Source organism: Odocoileus virginianus, chromosome 15 (assembly GCF_023699985.2).
Source record: "Odocoileus virginianus isolate 20LAN1187 ecotype Illinois chromosome 15, Ovbor_1.2, whole genome shotgun sequence".
In the NCBI taxonomy this organism is placed as follows: domain Eukaryota; kingdom Metazoa; phylum Chordata; class Mammalia; order Artiodactyla; family Cervidae; genus Odocoileus; species Odocoileus virginianus.
In genome coordinates, this window is record NC_069688.1 from 1,096,473 (window position 1) to 1,109,796 (window position 13,324).

General features: G+C 52.2%; 1 protein-coding gene across 1 annotated transcript in view; it reads left to right on the top strand.

Moving 5' to 3' along the window:
- The window catches only part of SLC45A4 (solute carrier family 45 member 4), a 61,653-nt gene that overhangs the window by 22,751 nt on the left and 25,578 nt on the right, over nt 1-13,324 (top strand). The window contains 1 exon segment of the mRNA XM_070476925.1: nt 11,175-11,816. Within this exon segment, the coding sequence (XP_070333026.1) occupies nt 11,573-11,816 (244 nt within the window). The 5' untranslated portion in view covers nt 11,175-11,572.

Here is a 13,324-nt window from a genome sequence, read left to right on the forward strand (position 1 = left end):
GGCACCTGGTGTCAGTCCAGTGGGGAGAAGGCTAAATAAATAAAGTGGCAGAGCGAAATCTGAGCTCTAGGAGGGGTGACAGGTGCTGTCGGCAAAAAGCCCTGTGATTGTGCTTGGAAACTGGAGTAGCCGCTGAGTGAAGGGCCTCACCAGCGACACAGGACAGAGGGGAAGCGTCCATGTACCACACTGTTTGCGAGGGACCTGCTGCTTTCCTGGTGGGTGAACAGTCTTCAATTACTTTATTGCTGATGACAGATTGGGAAGAGCTTCTGAGCTGGTCCTTGGTGATCAGCTCTGAGTCTTTTAGTGGACCTGCCAGGAGCTGAGTCCACAGTTGGCTTTGCAGACCTGCCTCCCCACCTTTCATCCCCATCCAACTCTCTTGGGCTACCTGGCCTTGCAAGCCTGTGTCAGCACTCTCTGGACCATATGAGATTCAGCTTCATTGTAGAACAGTCCTGAATGTCATTCCACATATCAAGCTCTTACTTGAAGTTTGGATAAAGAAACTAAATTAGGAAATAACTTTGGGTCATATAGAAGCAATAACTATATATATAATGGTGAATCACTTAGAATACCCCTTCTCTGCATTCAACGTTGTTGTTTAGTCGCTCAGTCATGTCCGACTCTCTTGCGACCTCATGGACTGTAGCCCACCAGGCTCCTCTGGTCCATGAGATTTTCCAAGGCAGAATACTGGAGTGTGTTGCCATTTCCTCCTCCAGGGGATTTTTCCAGCCCAGGATTGAACCTGCGTCTCCTGCATGAAGGGGACGACAGAGGATGAGATGGTTGGATGGCATCGCTGACTCAATGGGCATGAGTTTAAGCAAGCTCTGGGAGTTGGTGATGCACAGGGAAGCCTGGTGTGCTACAGTCCTTGGGGTCGCAAAGAGTCGGACATGACTGAGCGACTGAACTGAACTCATGCATTGGCAGGTAGGTTCTTTATGGCTGAGCCACCAGAAAGCTCCTCTCTGCATGCATACCTTAAAAAAAACTTTATGGGACCATTATGTATAGTTGATTTATAATGTGCCTTTTGTGCCTATTATTAGGCACATTTCCACGTCAACAGGTAATCCCACAATGTGGAGTTTGTGTCAGAATCGATCTTCCTTTACGCGAGCAGGTTTCTCAGTGGTGTTGATCCACAGACTGTACAGGTTTTGCTTTCCAAAGAGCAGAATTGCAGGATCAAAGGGTATTTACATTCTGAGGCTTTCAGTATCTACTGAGAGGACTGCAGCTGTGAGAAATCATTTCTGATGGAGTCGGGATGGCCGGGATTAATCCCACAGGTGATTGTGCCACTTGCTGTGAGCGCGTCAGCCCCGGTGACCGCAGGAAAGCGCTGGCCCTGAGTCGCAGACTTCTCCAGACAGCAGGAGGATTCAGGTACCAAAGCGGGCTTCTTTATCACAGATCCTCGGGGGCCCTCAGGTTAAGGGGTTGCTCAAGACAGAGGGCAGCTTCCTGAGCTGATAGTCTGCTTGATGCCCTCTGGGAGGCTCCCTCCCCTCCTCCTCGGGTGATGTCCCATGCACTCATCCTGAGCTCAGAGGGGAGTGGGCCCTCCCCTGTGCCCTCCTGCACTGGGGCTCCCCAGCGTCCTAGGACCACGCCCTCCTCCTGGTAAAACAGGACCATAGGTGACTGAGACAGTGGGAAGGCTTAGGAAGGGTGGAAAGACTTCACAAGGTCTGCAGTGTGCCTTTCGACCACAGTCTTGGTCGCTCAGCAGTGCCTGGCAGTCCTGTAAATGGTGCAGACATGACTCATCCCCGGTGTGGTGCGCTGACCTTCAGCTGACTTCAGGTGTGTGTGTGTTGGGGGTGGGGGGGCGGTGACTGCAGAATGCTGCAGAATGTTCTTGCTGGTTGTCTTGATGGTCTTAGTAAGAATGAATGTAACCCCAGACTAAAGCTGTGTGTGTTCCCTTCATTCACCAAAATGCTAACCTTGTAAGAGAACTAATTTTGATTTGAACATTTCTCAAATATATTTCATACTTCTTCACTTTAAAAACATTTGGCCATTTTGTGTTCAATTGACACATGGACCGTAATTCAAATAATTCCGTGTTGTTCGATAGTTCAGTGGTTTCCAGCACTTCCTCATGGAGCGCTGCATCCTCTTTGCCTGTGAGGGGACTCTGGACACTGCTTTGATTTGATACAAGTACCATCAGAAGGTTTCATTACAGCTCTGCAGTCTTTAGTGGTAGCCCTTAATTATACCCTTGTCCTTGAGGTCTGTTTCTGTATTTTTTTCTTTTCTTGGCTGTTCCTTGAGGTTTATGGGATCTTAGTTCCCCCACCAGGGACTGAACCCAGCCTCACAGCAGTGAAAGTGCGGAGTTCTAACCGGTGGACCACCAGGGAATTCCTTGTTCTTGATTGTATGTATGTAAAGTGAGGAGTCTTTGTTTTCATTTTTTAAAACAATGGTTGTTAGCACGTCCCCCTCGACAGCTTGCCCGTCTCTAACACACTGTAGGCAGCAGAGTCTGTGTTTGTTGATACCTGGCCCGGTACCTTAGATGAAGTGCTGAGTTTTGGGGAAATACCAGTCTCCTCTGGAACTGTTGGCAGTGGCTGCCCAGTCGGCTCTAGGTTGATCCTAAAGCTCGGTTTTCCTGGGCCAGTTGGGGTTCCAGGTGCAGTGTGGTTTAAAAGCTTGCTGCTGTTTCCATAGCAGCCAAAGCTTTATCCTGACCCCAGTGGCTTAAACTGGCAAATTGATGCTAGAAACATTTACAAGAAGAGGAAGTCAAAAAACCTCTCAGAGATTTTTAATTGGAAAACAAAAACCCTCCTACTCACCTGACGTGCAAATGAAGGAGAACAGGGTAAAGGTCAGAGGTGAGAAGTCAGATGAACAGGTCTTTGTTTTTAGTAGAAGGTGAAAGTCATGGAAATGTTTTCTCTGGGGACAGAGCAGTTTGTCCTTGTTTCAGGGTCATTTCCTCCGACAGGAGCGTTCTGTGTTTTCCTTCAAGTGTGGGTCGCAGTTTCCTTCAGCAGTGAGTGAAGACAGCTCCTGTTTGAGCATGTGCTCGGGCTCCGTCCTAATGCCCTGTCCCCCCCAGCTTTAGGAAGTTGGAGAGCATGTGGGGTTTTTTGGGGGGAGTGGAGTGCACTGGGTCTTTGTTGCTGTGCTCAGGTGTTCTCTAGTTGCGGCGAGCAGGGGCCACTCCTCGTTGTGGTGCACAAGTTTCTTTTGTTGCGGAGCACAAGCTCTAGGCACACAGACTTTGGTAGTTGCATCACATGGGCTCAGTAGTTCATGCTTTCGGGCTTACTTGCCCCATGGCATGTGAAATCTTCCCAGACCAGGGGTTGAAGCCGTGTCCCCTACATTGGCAGGTGGGTTCTCACCCACTGTACTACCAGGGAAGTCCAGATGGTATGTGCTTTGATATGATTCAGTATTAAACATTTTTTGCTGTCATATAAGCTGTCACTTAAGTTTGCCACATTTGCTTCCGTGTGCCCTTCTGCTTATTTGACCTGATGCTGTGCTTTTAGGTGGTCCAGAGCGACAGCTTCCCCAGGGTATGAGTGCAGGGGCAGCATGGAGTCCCGTTCGGTGGCGTGCGTGCTCTGTGTGGGGCTTGCAGGGGGCTCCCACACACCCTCATCAGAGCAGACCGGCCCCCCCCAGGTCATCCGGTGGAGGGGAGCTGAGCCTTCCGTGCTCCCCCTCATCCTGCTGTACGCTCTCTTCCCAAGAGATGACTTTTAGAAAGTAGTTCTTAAGTAGAGTGTGTTTTGAGAGTAAGTTGCAGTATGCCAGTTTACAGAAATTTAAAAAACCATCTCTAGGAGGGCGTGCTTCCTCCTGTCCTGAGGACGCACAAGAGGGGCCACATCCCTGCGTCCCTGCTGGGAGGGCTGTGAGCCAGCCTCCCAGGGGAGTGGACAGCCTGGCCCAGGCTGGGTGCCCTTGATGGGGAGGTCCCGGGCACTGTCTGGGGAGGGACCAGGGTGCCTGCCGGGCCAGGGAGTCACAGAAGAGCCGTCCGGGAGAAGCGCGCTGGAGTGCCTGGGCCGCAGCTCCTGCTGGTTGCTGGGATACTAATCCATTGAGAAACACTTTAATTAGACTGGCTTGTTACAGTGTAGCAATATTTTCATCCCCTCGCTCCCTGGGGCCCCTTTCCAGATTTCCTTTGATTCAGTCTCTGCATACTCAGAGTATTTGACACACGCAGTCACATGCCTCCTTACTCCCCCCCGCCCTGCCTGCACCAAGTTCCCAGCAAGCCAATCAGAAGGCACGTCCAACGTGTGGTGTTCAGTGTCTGAAGTGCCCTCAGCCAGGTCTCGTGGCACGGAACACACACAGGCGAGGTTACGCAGTCACGGACCAGTCACTTCTACCTAGAGGGGCAGCGGGTTTTCGGGCCAGGCACCGGGGGCGAGCAGGCCTGCAGACCCTCGGCCCTTCCCCAGAGCTGTGGCTCAGCGGCGCAGGGGAGTCCTGGAGCCTGCATCTTCAGACGTGCTCCCTTGGCCTTCCTGATTCACGCGGATTCAGTGCATCGGTCCATGCGGCTCCTGTAACAGGACACCACGTGGGGAAGGCCAAGACGCTCTGCTTTTCTGCCTTAGGGGGACAGAAACCACTGGTCCTGGTACTGTTTCCATAGTTGTGCCTTTCCCAGCATGTCCTGTAGTTGGAATCTGGTAGTATGTAGCCATCTCAGATTGGCCTCTTTCATGGAATTAATGTGCATTTAAGGTTCCTCCACGGCTTTTCAAGGTGTGATGGCTCATTTCTTTTTAGTGCTGGTTAATATTTCATTGGTGTACCACAGATTGTTGATTCACCTGCTGAAGGACATCTGGGTTGTTTCCAAGTTTCCGCCATTGTGAATAAAGCTGCTATATAGCATCCAGGTGCAGGTTTTTTATGGATAAGTTTTCAGCTCCTTTGGGCAAATACCAGGGAACACAATTACTGGATCACATGCTAAGAGTATGTTTAGTTTTGTAAGAAACCACCGAACTGTCTTCCAAAGTGGCCGTGCCAGTCTGCGTTCCCACCAGCAGTGAATGAGGGCTCCTGTTGCTCCACATTGTCGTCGGCCTTCGGTGCTGTCAGTGCTCCGGGCCTGGACCGCTCTAACAGGCATGGAGGGGTGTCTCACTGCTGTTTGAATTTGCATTTCCCTGACGACGGGCGCTGGGTATGGAGTATCTTCCCTGCGCTCGTCCTCCACCTCTGTCTTCTCCGGTGAGCTGTCTGTCCGGGTCTTTGGCCCACCTTTATAACTGAGTTGTTCATTTCCTCACCGTCGGGTTTGTTTTGGATAGCATCCTTTATCACTGTGTCTTTTACAAGTATTTTCTCCCAATCTGGGGCCTGCCTTCTTCTTCTCTTGATACAGTGTTGATTTTATGTTGGAAATCAATGACATTTCTGAAATGCTTTGAAGGACATAACTTTATAAACAAATTTTTACCAGACTGTTTTCCCCATTCGTATCAGGGGTACTTTGACTTTGCTTGATTCCATTTCACACCCTTTTTACTCTTGGTCCAGCAGCTGGTCTTCTCTGGTATGCAGCTGCCTGCCCGGTTCTGCCGGCTTCGGCGTTGTCCTCGGTTAGTCACCTTTGCTGTGCTCATCTGGAGGGGGAGGCCACAGTGGGCTGATGGGGGGGCTGTGCTTTGGTTGGATGGGTTATCTGAGGCTAATAGCTGACGATGCCTTATGAAAATGTTAGCATTTTCATTTCTGGGGCGTTTTTCGAGGGTAGAGATGCCTGACTTAGATGGTGAGTGTACAAATCAAACAGCCGTTGCCACAAACCAGACACCACAAAGCACGGGCTGCTCGTCCCGGTGCCTGGAACGCGGTGCACGCGCGTGTGCGTGGGGCCAAGACACGAGCCAAGGCGCCTGAACCCCCCTCCAGCCATTCTCCGGCGTGTGTGGGTCCCTGACCTTCAAGGTCATATTCCCGTCGAATACTGTGACTTGCATAGACTCTTAATTGCCTGTCAAAAAGTTATGCTTCAGTTAAGTTTTTGATGACGTGAAGTTTACAGCCAGCTTTTCTACACGGCACATTGTAGGAAGTCACGTGCTTTGGCACCAGGCACCCTGAAATTAGAAGCAGGACAATAGAGGAAGTTGTTGATTGGAACAACTGTACTTTCACTTGCCTCGGTGCATCTGCGAATCACAGCCAGGCCGTCGTCAGGGAGGCTCCAGAGGGAGGCCTGACTTTAGAGTCGCTCCAGGCTCGGAAGAGCCTGGTGGAACAGGTCACAGCGGAAGCCTCTCCACTCTTGCCAGCAAGTCAGGAGGGGGCTTTCGGGAGGCAGCAGCCTAGTCGTCCTGATTCCTTCCGTGTGTTGTCACACTTTAGCTTGGGCCTTTTACATCAGGTGCTTCGGAAGAAAGCATTCTCACGGTTTTAGATGTTGTAATTAACAGTTCTAGCCTTTCTCGAAAATAGCTTCTGTAAAGAAAGCAATTTGCTTGCTCTATGAGTACTTCACAGCTCCTCATTACCAGAGTGAATCTGGCTTGGGGGTGTCCAATTGTCCCCTAAATGGAGTGACACCCTCCCTGTTCACACCTTCCTTTTCTTCTCAAAGCCCCACTCCTTCTGTCTTCTTGCAGAGCAGAGCTGGGAGGAGAAGGGGCCCTCGCAGCGGGGGGGAGGGATGTCAGAGCCCAGGAAGGGGGCAGCGTGTGCCGCCTGGGTCCCTGCTCCGTGTCCTGTGCAGGTGCTATGCATAAATCGGACCGAGGGGACCCCAAGTCCAAGCCTCCATTGAGCTGGGGACTGGTGCATCTTGGTGCTGCTTAGACTTGCTGTCAGCCTTTTTATAGCCTCCTCCCCCCAGCCATTCTCACTCAGACAATTAGAGAACCAGGATATCAAGTTAAAATACAAAACCATGAGCCTTCACTGGATGGGAAAGGCCCCACGTGGACTTGCCAGGGTATTGGAAACGTCAGAACTGATTGAGTGGTACCTTTTCACTGTGTGAGTTATACCCAAGGAAGCGAGCGAACCCTGGTACCCTTCACGTGCTCAGTCAGCCACTGGGAAGGTATAAGCAAGGGGAAGTCACATCCGCAGTGGCCACAGAAAAGATGAAATCCCTAGGAAGAAACTTCACAAGAACTGTGCAAAACCGGAGGAGGAACGTGTTGAAATTCTCCTGAAAGGCACTGGGTTTGGACTCGGGTATATAGAGAGACAGCCCTCAGGGTGGCGGTTCTCCTTCAGCTAATTTATAAAATCAGTGAAATCTCAGTAAAAATACTGACATTTCCCTCCAGAGCTAGTCAGACTCTTAAAGGTCATTTGCTCATAGAGCTCTTGCAAATAAACATGCCAGAGTGGATCGAGATTCTGGGGGAGAAACCGCGAGAGGGAAGGTGTGTCCTCGGCTCAGGACCTCCTGGGGGCCCTGTGCCTTACAGAGCCTTTGCTGGGCTGGGCAGATGGTCTCACTGGATGGAAGGGACACAGTCCCAGTGCAGACAGAGTCAGTGTGGGGGAGAGGAAGGCGGAATCTCCCGAGTGCTGGGGGTGGGCTCATAAATCATGCAGAAGCAACTGGACGGCCACTGGGAAGGTGGGACGCGGTGAAAAGTGGGGGGCAGTTCTTCTGCCTTGAAGCCTGAGTCCTTTCTGCTGCCCCCCCGAAGGAACATCAGGGCCAGAACTGGAGGGTGGGTGAGCACCCCGACAGGCCACAGCGCCAGCCCAGCCCAGCCAGGCCCCCTTCTGAGCAGACTGTGCACATGACCGTGGTTGAAGTCTGGAAGTGCCCAGTCCCTGGGCTGCCAGGTTGGCCAGCAGATGCCCCACGTGAGGCAGGCTCTGCTGATCAGTTAGGTGGCCGTGCCCGCCCCTGACCATGAGGGAGACGGCAGGTGGCTGGATCATCTGCCTAGAAGAGTCCCGGGAGGGCAGGTGGCCACCACCATCACCACCACCACCACTAGGGGCTCGCCCCCTGCAACTTTCTTTCCAGAGGCCGTGGCTGGGCCATTCTTAGACATTTGGTGAGGACCCCAGGTGTGAGGAGGGACTCTGGTGTGGAGACTCGCTCTGCACCGCAGAGGGGGCGTGCCGGCACTGGCCTGGTGGTCTGGCGCCAGGCCCTTCGCTCCCCCACGCATGGCCTCGGCCTCCTGGGCTTCCTGGCCATCTCTAGCTGATTCTGCAGGCCCTTGGGCAGGTGCGGCCCTGGGCCTGGGGTTGGAGCCCACAGCCTGAACGTGACCGAGGCCAGGAGGCCGGCGGGGCTTCCTTCACTGCCCCTTGGCGGCTCTCACCTTCTATTGAAAATAAGTGCCGGGTAACGCCACCTCCTGTGGGCTGGGTGACTGACTGGGAGGGGACAGCTCTCACCCCTTCCCACTTACAAACCTGACCCGAGACCCCTCCTCGGGGAACCACTGTCCTGAGCTCCCCGGTGTCTCTCTTCTGCTTTGGGCAGAGGCTGGCTTAAGAAAACAAAGGGGAAGGAAGTGCGGTTGAGTTTGTAAGTTCTGGGCTGGTTGATTCACAATGCAATGAGGGTTTCAGCGTTTTTAAGAGCACTTTTCCTCTTGTTTAATAATAACCCTAGGAAACAGTCGCTCTGTGGGGCACCCTGGGGCTGCAGGACGTTGAACCCATCTCTGGACTCTTCCCCCGAAGCATGATACCAACCCCTGCCTCCAGTCGTGAGAACCAGTAACATCTCCAGGCATCGCCCAGTGCCCCCAGGGCTGAGACTCACAGCCTTAAAATAATCCTAGTGCACTTAATGCAGAGCCTTATTGCCTCAGTGTTAGCTGTTGCTGAAATGACTCTCCACTCTCCGACACATAGTTGTTGTTCACTTGCTGAGTCATGTCCAACTCTGCGACCCCATAGACTGCAGCACGCCAGGCCTCCCTGTCCTTCACTGTCTGCCAGAGAGCTTGCTCAAATTCATGCCCATTGAGTCGGTGATGCCATCTAACCATGTCATCCTCTGTCATCTCCTTCTCCTGCCCTCAGGATCAAAATCTTTTCCAGTGAGGGTTGGTTCTTCGCATCAGGTGGCCAAAGTGTTGGAGGGTCAGGATCATTCCTTCCAGTGAATAGTCAGGATTGGTTTCCTTTAGGATTGACTGGTAAGGGACTCTCAAGAGTCTTCTCCAGCACCGCAGTTCGAAAGCATCAATTCTTCAGTGCTTAGCCTTCTTTATGGTCCAATTTTTAACATCCGTACATGACTACTGGGAAAACCATAGCTGACTAGATGGACCTTTGTCTGCAAAGTGATGTCTCTGCTTTTTAACACACTGTCTAGGCTTGTCATAACTTTTCTTCCAAGGTGCAAGTGTCTTTTAATTTCATGGCTGCAGCACTGTCCACAGTGATTTTGGAGCCCAAGAAGATAAAATATTCCACTGTTTCCACTTTTTCCCCATTTATTTGTCATGAAGTGATAGGTCCAGATGCCATGATTTTCATTTTTTGAATGTTGAGTTTTAAGCCAGCTTTTTTACTCTCATCTTTCACTCTCATCAACAGGCTCTTTAGTTCCTCTTCGCTTTTTGCCATTAGAATGGTATCATCTGCATGTCTGAGGTTGTTGATACTTCCCCTGGCAATCTTAATTCCAGTTTGTGCATTAACCAGCCCGGCATTTCTCATGATAGTGGCTCAGATGGTAAACAGTCTGCCTGCCATGTAGGAGACCTGGGTTTGATCCTTGGGTTGGGAAGATTCCCTGGAGAAGGGAATGGCTGCCCACTCCAGTATTCTTGCCTGGAGAATTCCATAGACAGAGGAGCCTGGCAGGCTGTAGTCCATGGGGTTACACAGAGTCAGACACAACTGAACGACTTTCACTTTCAACTCACAGAGTTTGCTTTATTTCACCCTGACTTTCAGGATATATACACAGTGGTACCAGGGTGAGGGGACAGAACTGATGGGTTTGAAGATTATAATTAAGTCCTTAGGGTCTCAGAGAAAACTGGTTACTGTCTTTCTTGCCAAGAGTTTGGCTGATCAGGGATGGAATGAGAGAGTGCTGCTAAGGGTTGAGGCTGGGTTCTTTAATACTGTTCTGTTTACATTGTATACATAAGAAGGTGTCATGATAACATGTTTTTAAAAAAAGATTGTAGGAAGGTGACAGTTTGGAAACACTGGTCTTAATCGAGATGATTGATTGTATGGTAGAGGACATTTGTAAGTTTGATAGAAGTCGCAGGTGAAGGCTGCAGTTGTGAACTTGTAGTGAAGTTGAAGGCATAAGAAGCAGATACACAGGTTGGATCCCTCGGACCTGTGCTTGCCCGAGAAGTTTTGATGGAAGGAAAGAGAGCATGAGAAAGCCTCAGTTTGGTGGAAGAGTGAGGCAGGGGCTCTAAACCCCCAGGGTCAGCAGCTCAGCTTTGCCAGCAGCCGGGCCAAGGACCCCCTATCACCTCCAAGGCTCCCTGAGAAGGGGGCTCAGTGAAGACCACCCCTCAACTTCTGGTCATTTCTGGGGTGGAGAGTAGGAACTAGATGTCGGGTTAAGTGAATATTAGGAAGAAATATTTTTATTTAAAACAATTGAAATTTTTTGATAAGATATCCACCCACCGACCTATCTTAATATAGTCACTTGTTGTGTGAGTCAGGTCCCTTCAGCTTGAACGGAGGCCCCTGTCCAGAGAGCAGGGATGTAAGTGCATCCTTGTCTGGCCTTCCATGGGGGAGAGGCGAGGGGGATGCTTCTAGGCAGGTTCTCAGCAGTCGGCACCTGCTCCTGGTGTGTGCGTCCAGGTGGAGACTGGGTCACCGGTACCAGGGTGGGAACGCAGGATCAGGGCCCGGATTTCACGCCCCCTGGAGTGTGCCTCAATGTGGTGGTCAGCGTCTGGACCAGCGCCCGTGGTCGGTCCCTGGCCTGGCCAAGGAGCAGAAACGGGGAGCTCCTTCCGTGCCCTTTTCTCTCGTCCCGTCTCCCGATGTTGTCCCGGCTGTATCCTCCCCCAGGATGGATTCCGTACTGGAAAACGTTGTTTCTCCGGGCACTGGTTTTGTTTTCTCCGCAGGTGACTCTGTCCTCTGCTCAGAGAACCAAGGGCCCCGGGCGGGCCCAGATGGCGGGTGGGGGTGGGTGGCTCCGGCCCACGTGACCGGCTCTCGCTCCCTTGCAGATCGCCCAGTCACTCGATGGGGCACGCCGGCGGCCTACCTCCGTGTGTCACCTGCCCGCCTCTCAGCAGCAAGGAACGGAGCTTCAGCACCTCTTCAGTAATGATGATGAAACTGGTATTAACTGAATGGCATTTATGGATTTTTAACTCTAATTCACAGTAAGCCAGAAAGCCATATGTTCAATCCAACCAAAAATCGTTCTGTTTTGCTGCATGTCTCACCTGATTGTGAGAAGTTTCAAGATACCTGTTTGTACAAAGAGGAATATAAGTGTTACTTGCCGGAGGAGCACAGCTGAAGCAGAAAGCGAAGACGTCTTAATTTATCCTTAAAGATATATGATAGAATTATTTATTTAGATAGAGTAAAGAGAGATATATATATATTTTTGGTGGTGATGAAAATGGCTCCGCAGAATGCCGACGCAGAATCTATGCAAGTTCAGGAGCTCCCGGTGCCCCTGCTGGACCTGCAGAAGCCAGGGAGGACGGAGGCAGAGACACGGGACGAGACCGTCAGTGAGGGCTCCATCGACCGCATCCCCATGCGCCTGTGGGTGATGCATGGGGCCGTGATGTTCGGCAGGGAGTTCTGTTACGCCATGGAGACGGCGCTGGTCACGCCAGTCCTGTTACAGATCGGTAAGTGCCTGCACGCGGGTGCACACGGGCTGACCATGTCCCCGGTCTCCCCTCATGGCAGCCTCCTCTAATGGGCTTTCCTCCTGTGTCAGCGGGGCAGAGTGGGCGGGGGTGGTCCTCCAGACATTCACGTGGGGTCAGAGGCCCTGGCAAGGTGGTACTGGGTGTCTGGGCGCATGTGACTTTCTGAAGCTCTAACCTGGCACACGCTTGCCTCCCACGAGGTGCCACTTGCCGAGTCCTGGACCCACCCCCACCCCGTGTGGCCACCAACTGCGTCATCCTGGTCGAGCCCGTGAGCCCCCCACCTCCCCCAGTGTGGCCACCAACCGTGTCATCCTGGCCGAGCCCATGAGCATCCCCCCCACCCCAGTGCTTTTTCATAGAGTGAGATGAATCGCAGGTCAGGTACAGGGCAGGCACCTGCTCAGAACAAGGCCTCGCTGTAGAAAACTCTGAAGAATGCTGTTTTCTTTATTTTCATCTTGTTATTGGCTTAAATAGAAGTTTATTGTGGAAGTCAGGTGCCTGAATGTTGGGTATTTCCAGAAATACTGAAATTCTCAGAGATACACTCTGAAAACACTGTCATCCCTTCCACATTACCTCAGGGAATGTCTCAGGCCCTAAAAAAACATGGTCAGAATATTTAATTTTTCTCATTGTCTAAGAAAGTCTTAAAATCGCTAAGCTCCCAACTTTGTAAGAGATCCAGGTAAGGAGCCAAGCTATTCAGAAGCATGCTTCATTCTAGAATTGCACATGTGCACTGTAAAATATTTTAAAACTCTTATTTATTTTGGCTATCCCGGGAATGTGTCCGTCTCTGAACACGATGGCGTGATTCTTGTTTAGTGCGCACGCTCAGGCCTGCCTGGTGCAGGTCGTGGGTGAAGCAGCGTCCCCTTCAGGGCTGTGGGCAGGGGCTGGTGCGGGTCCCAGCTCAGCAGTGCCACGCTGGCCTGCACTCTGTCATCAGCCACGTTACCGAAGGGGCAGGCTGGTCACTCTCTGCATTCGTGTCCCTGTGCTTCCGCCTGCTTTCCCTGTGACACCCCAGGTGTCTGTCTGTCATCTTTCACAATGTGAGCCTGGAGGGACGGCCCACGCCTGGACGAGTCGAGACCCTCTCCCAGGGAGCTGTGAACCACGTGGGCCGCGCTCTGCCCTCCGTCTGCATGCTGGTCATCCCTGCATTCACCCTGCTCTGCCTCCTCCGTGCCCCCAGGTGCCAGGCCGCTGGGGGCAGACAGAGCACCGAGTCTGGCAGTGCCCACGTGGCTCGTTCTGGTGCTGGGAGCCAGCACGTGGCCAGCCCAGCAAGCCCTGCCTTGCTGGGAGGAGAGCTGGGGTGAGATGCCGGCCCCTGGAGGGCCTGGGAAGACCTCTCGGGTGGGGGGCAATGGTGCGGGGAGAGGCTTGGAGACCACCTTTTTGGCCAGACCCCAGGCGGGCCGTGTGCGGTGGCACAGAACCTGACCAGGCATCTATTTCACACCTCTGATGTG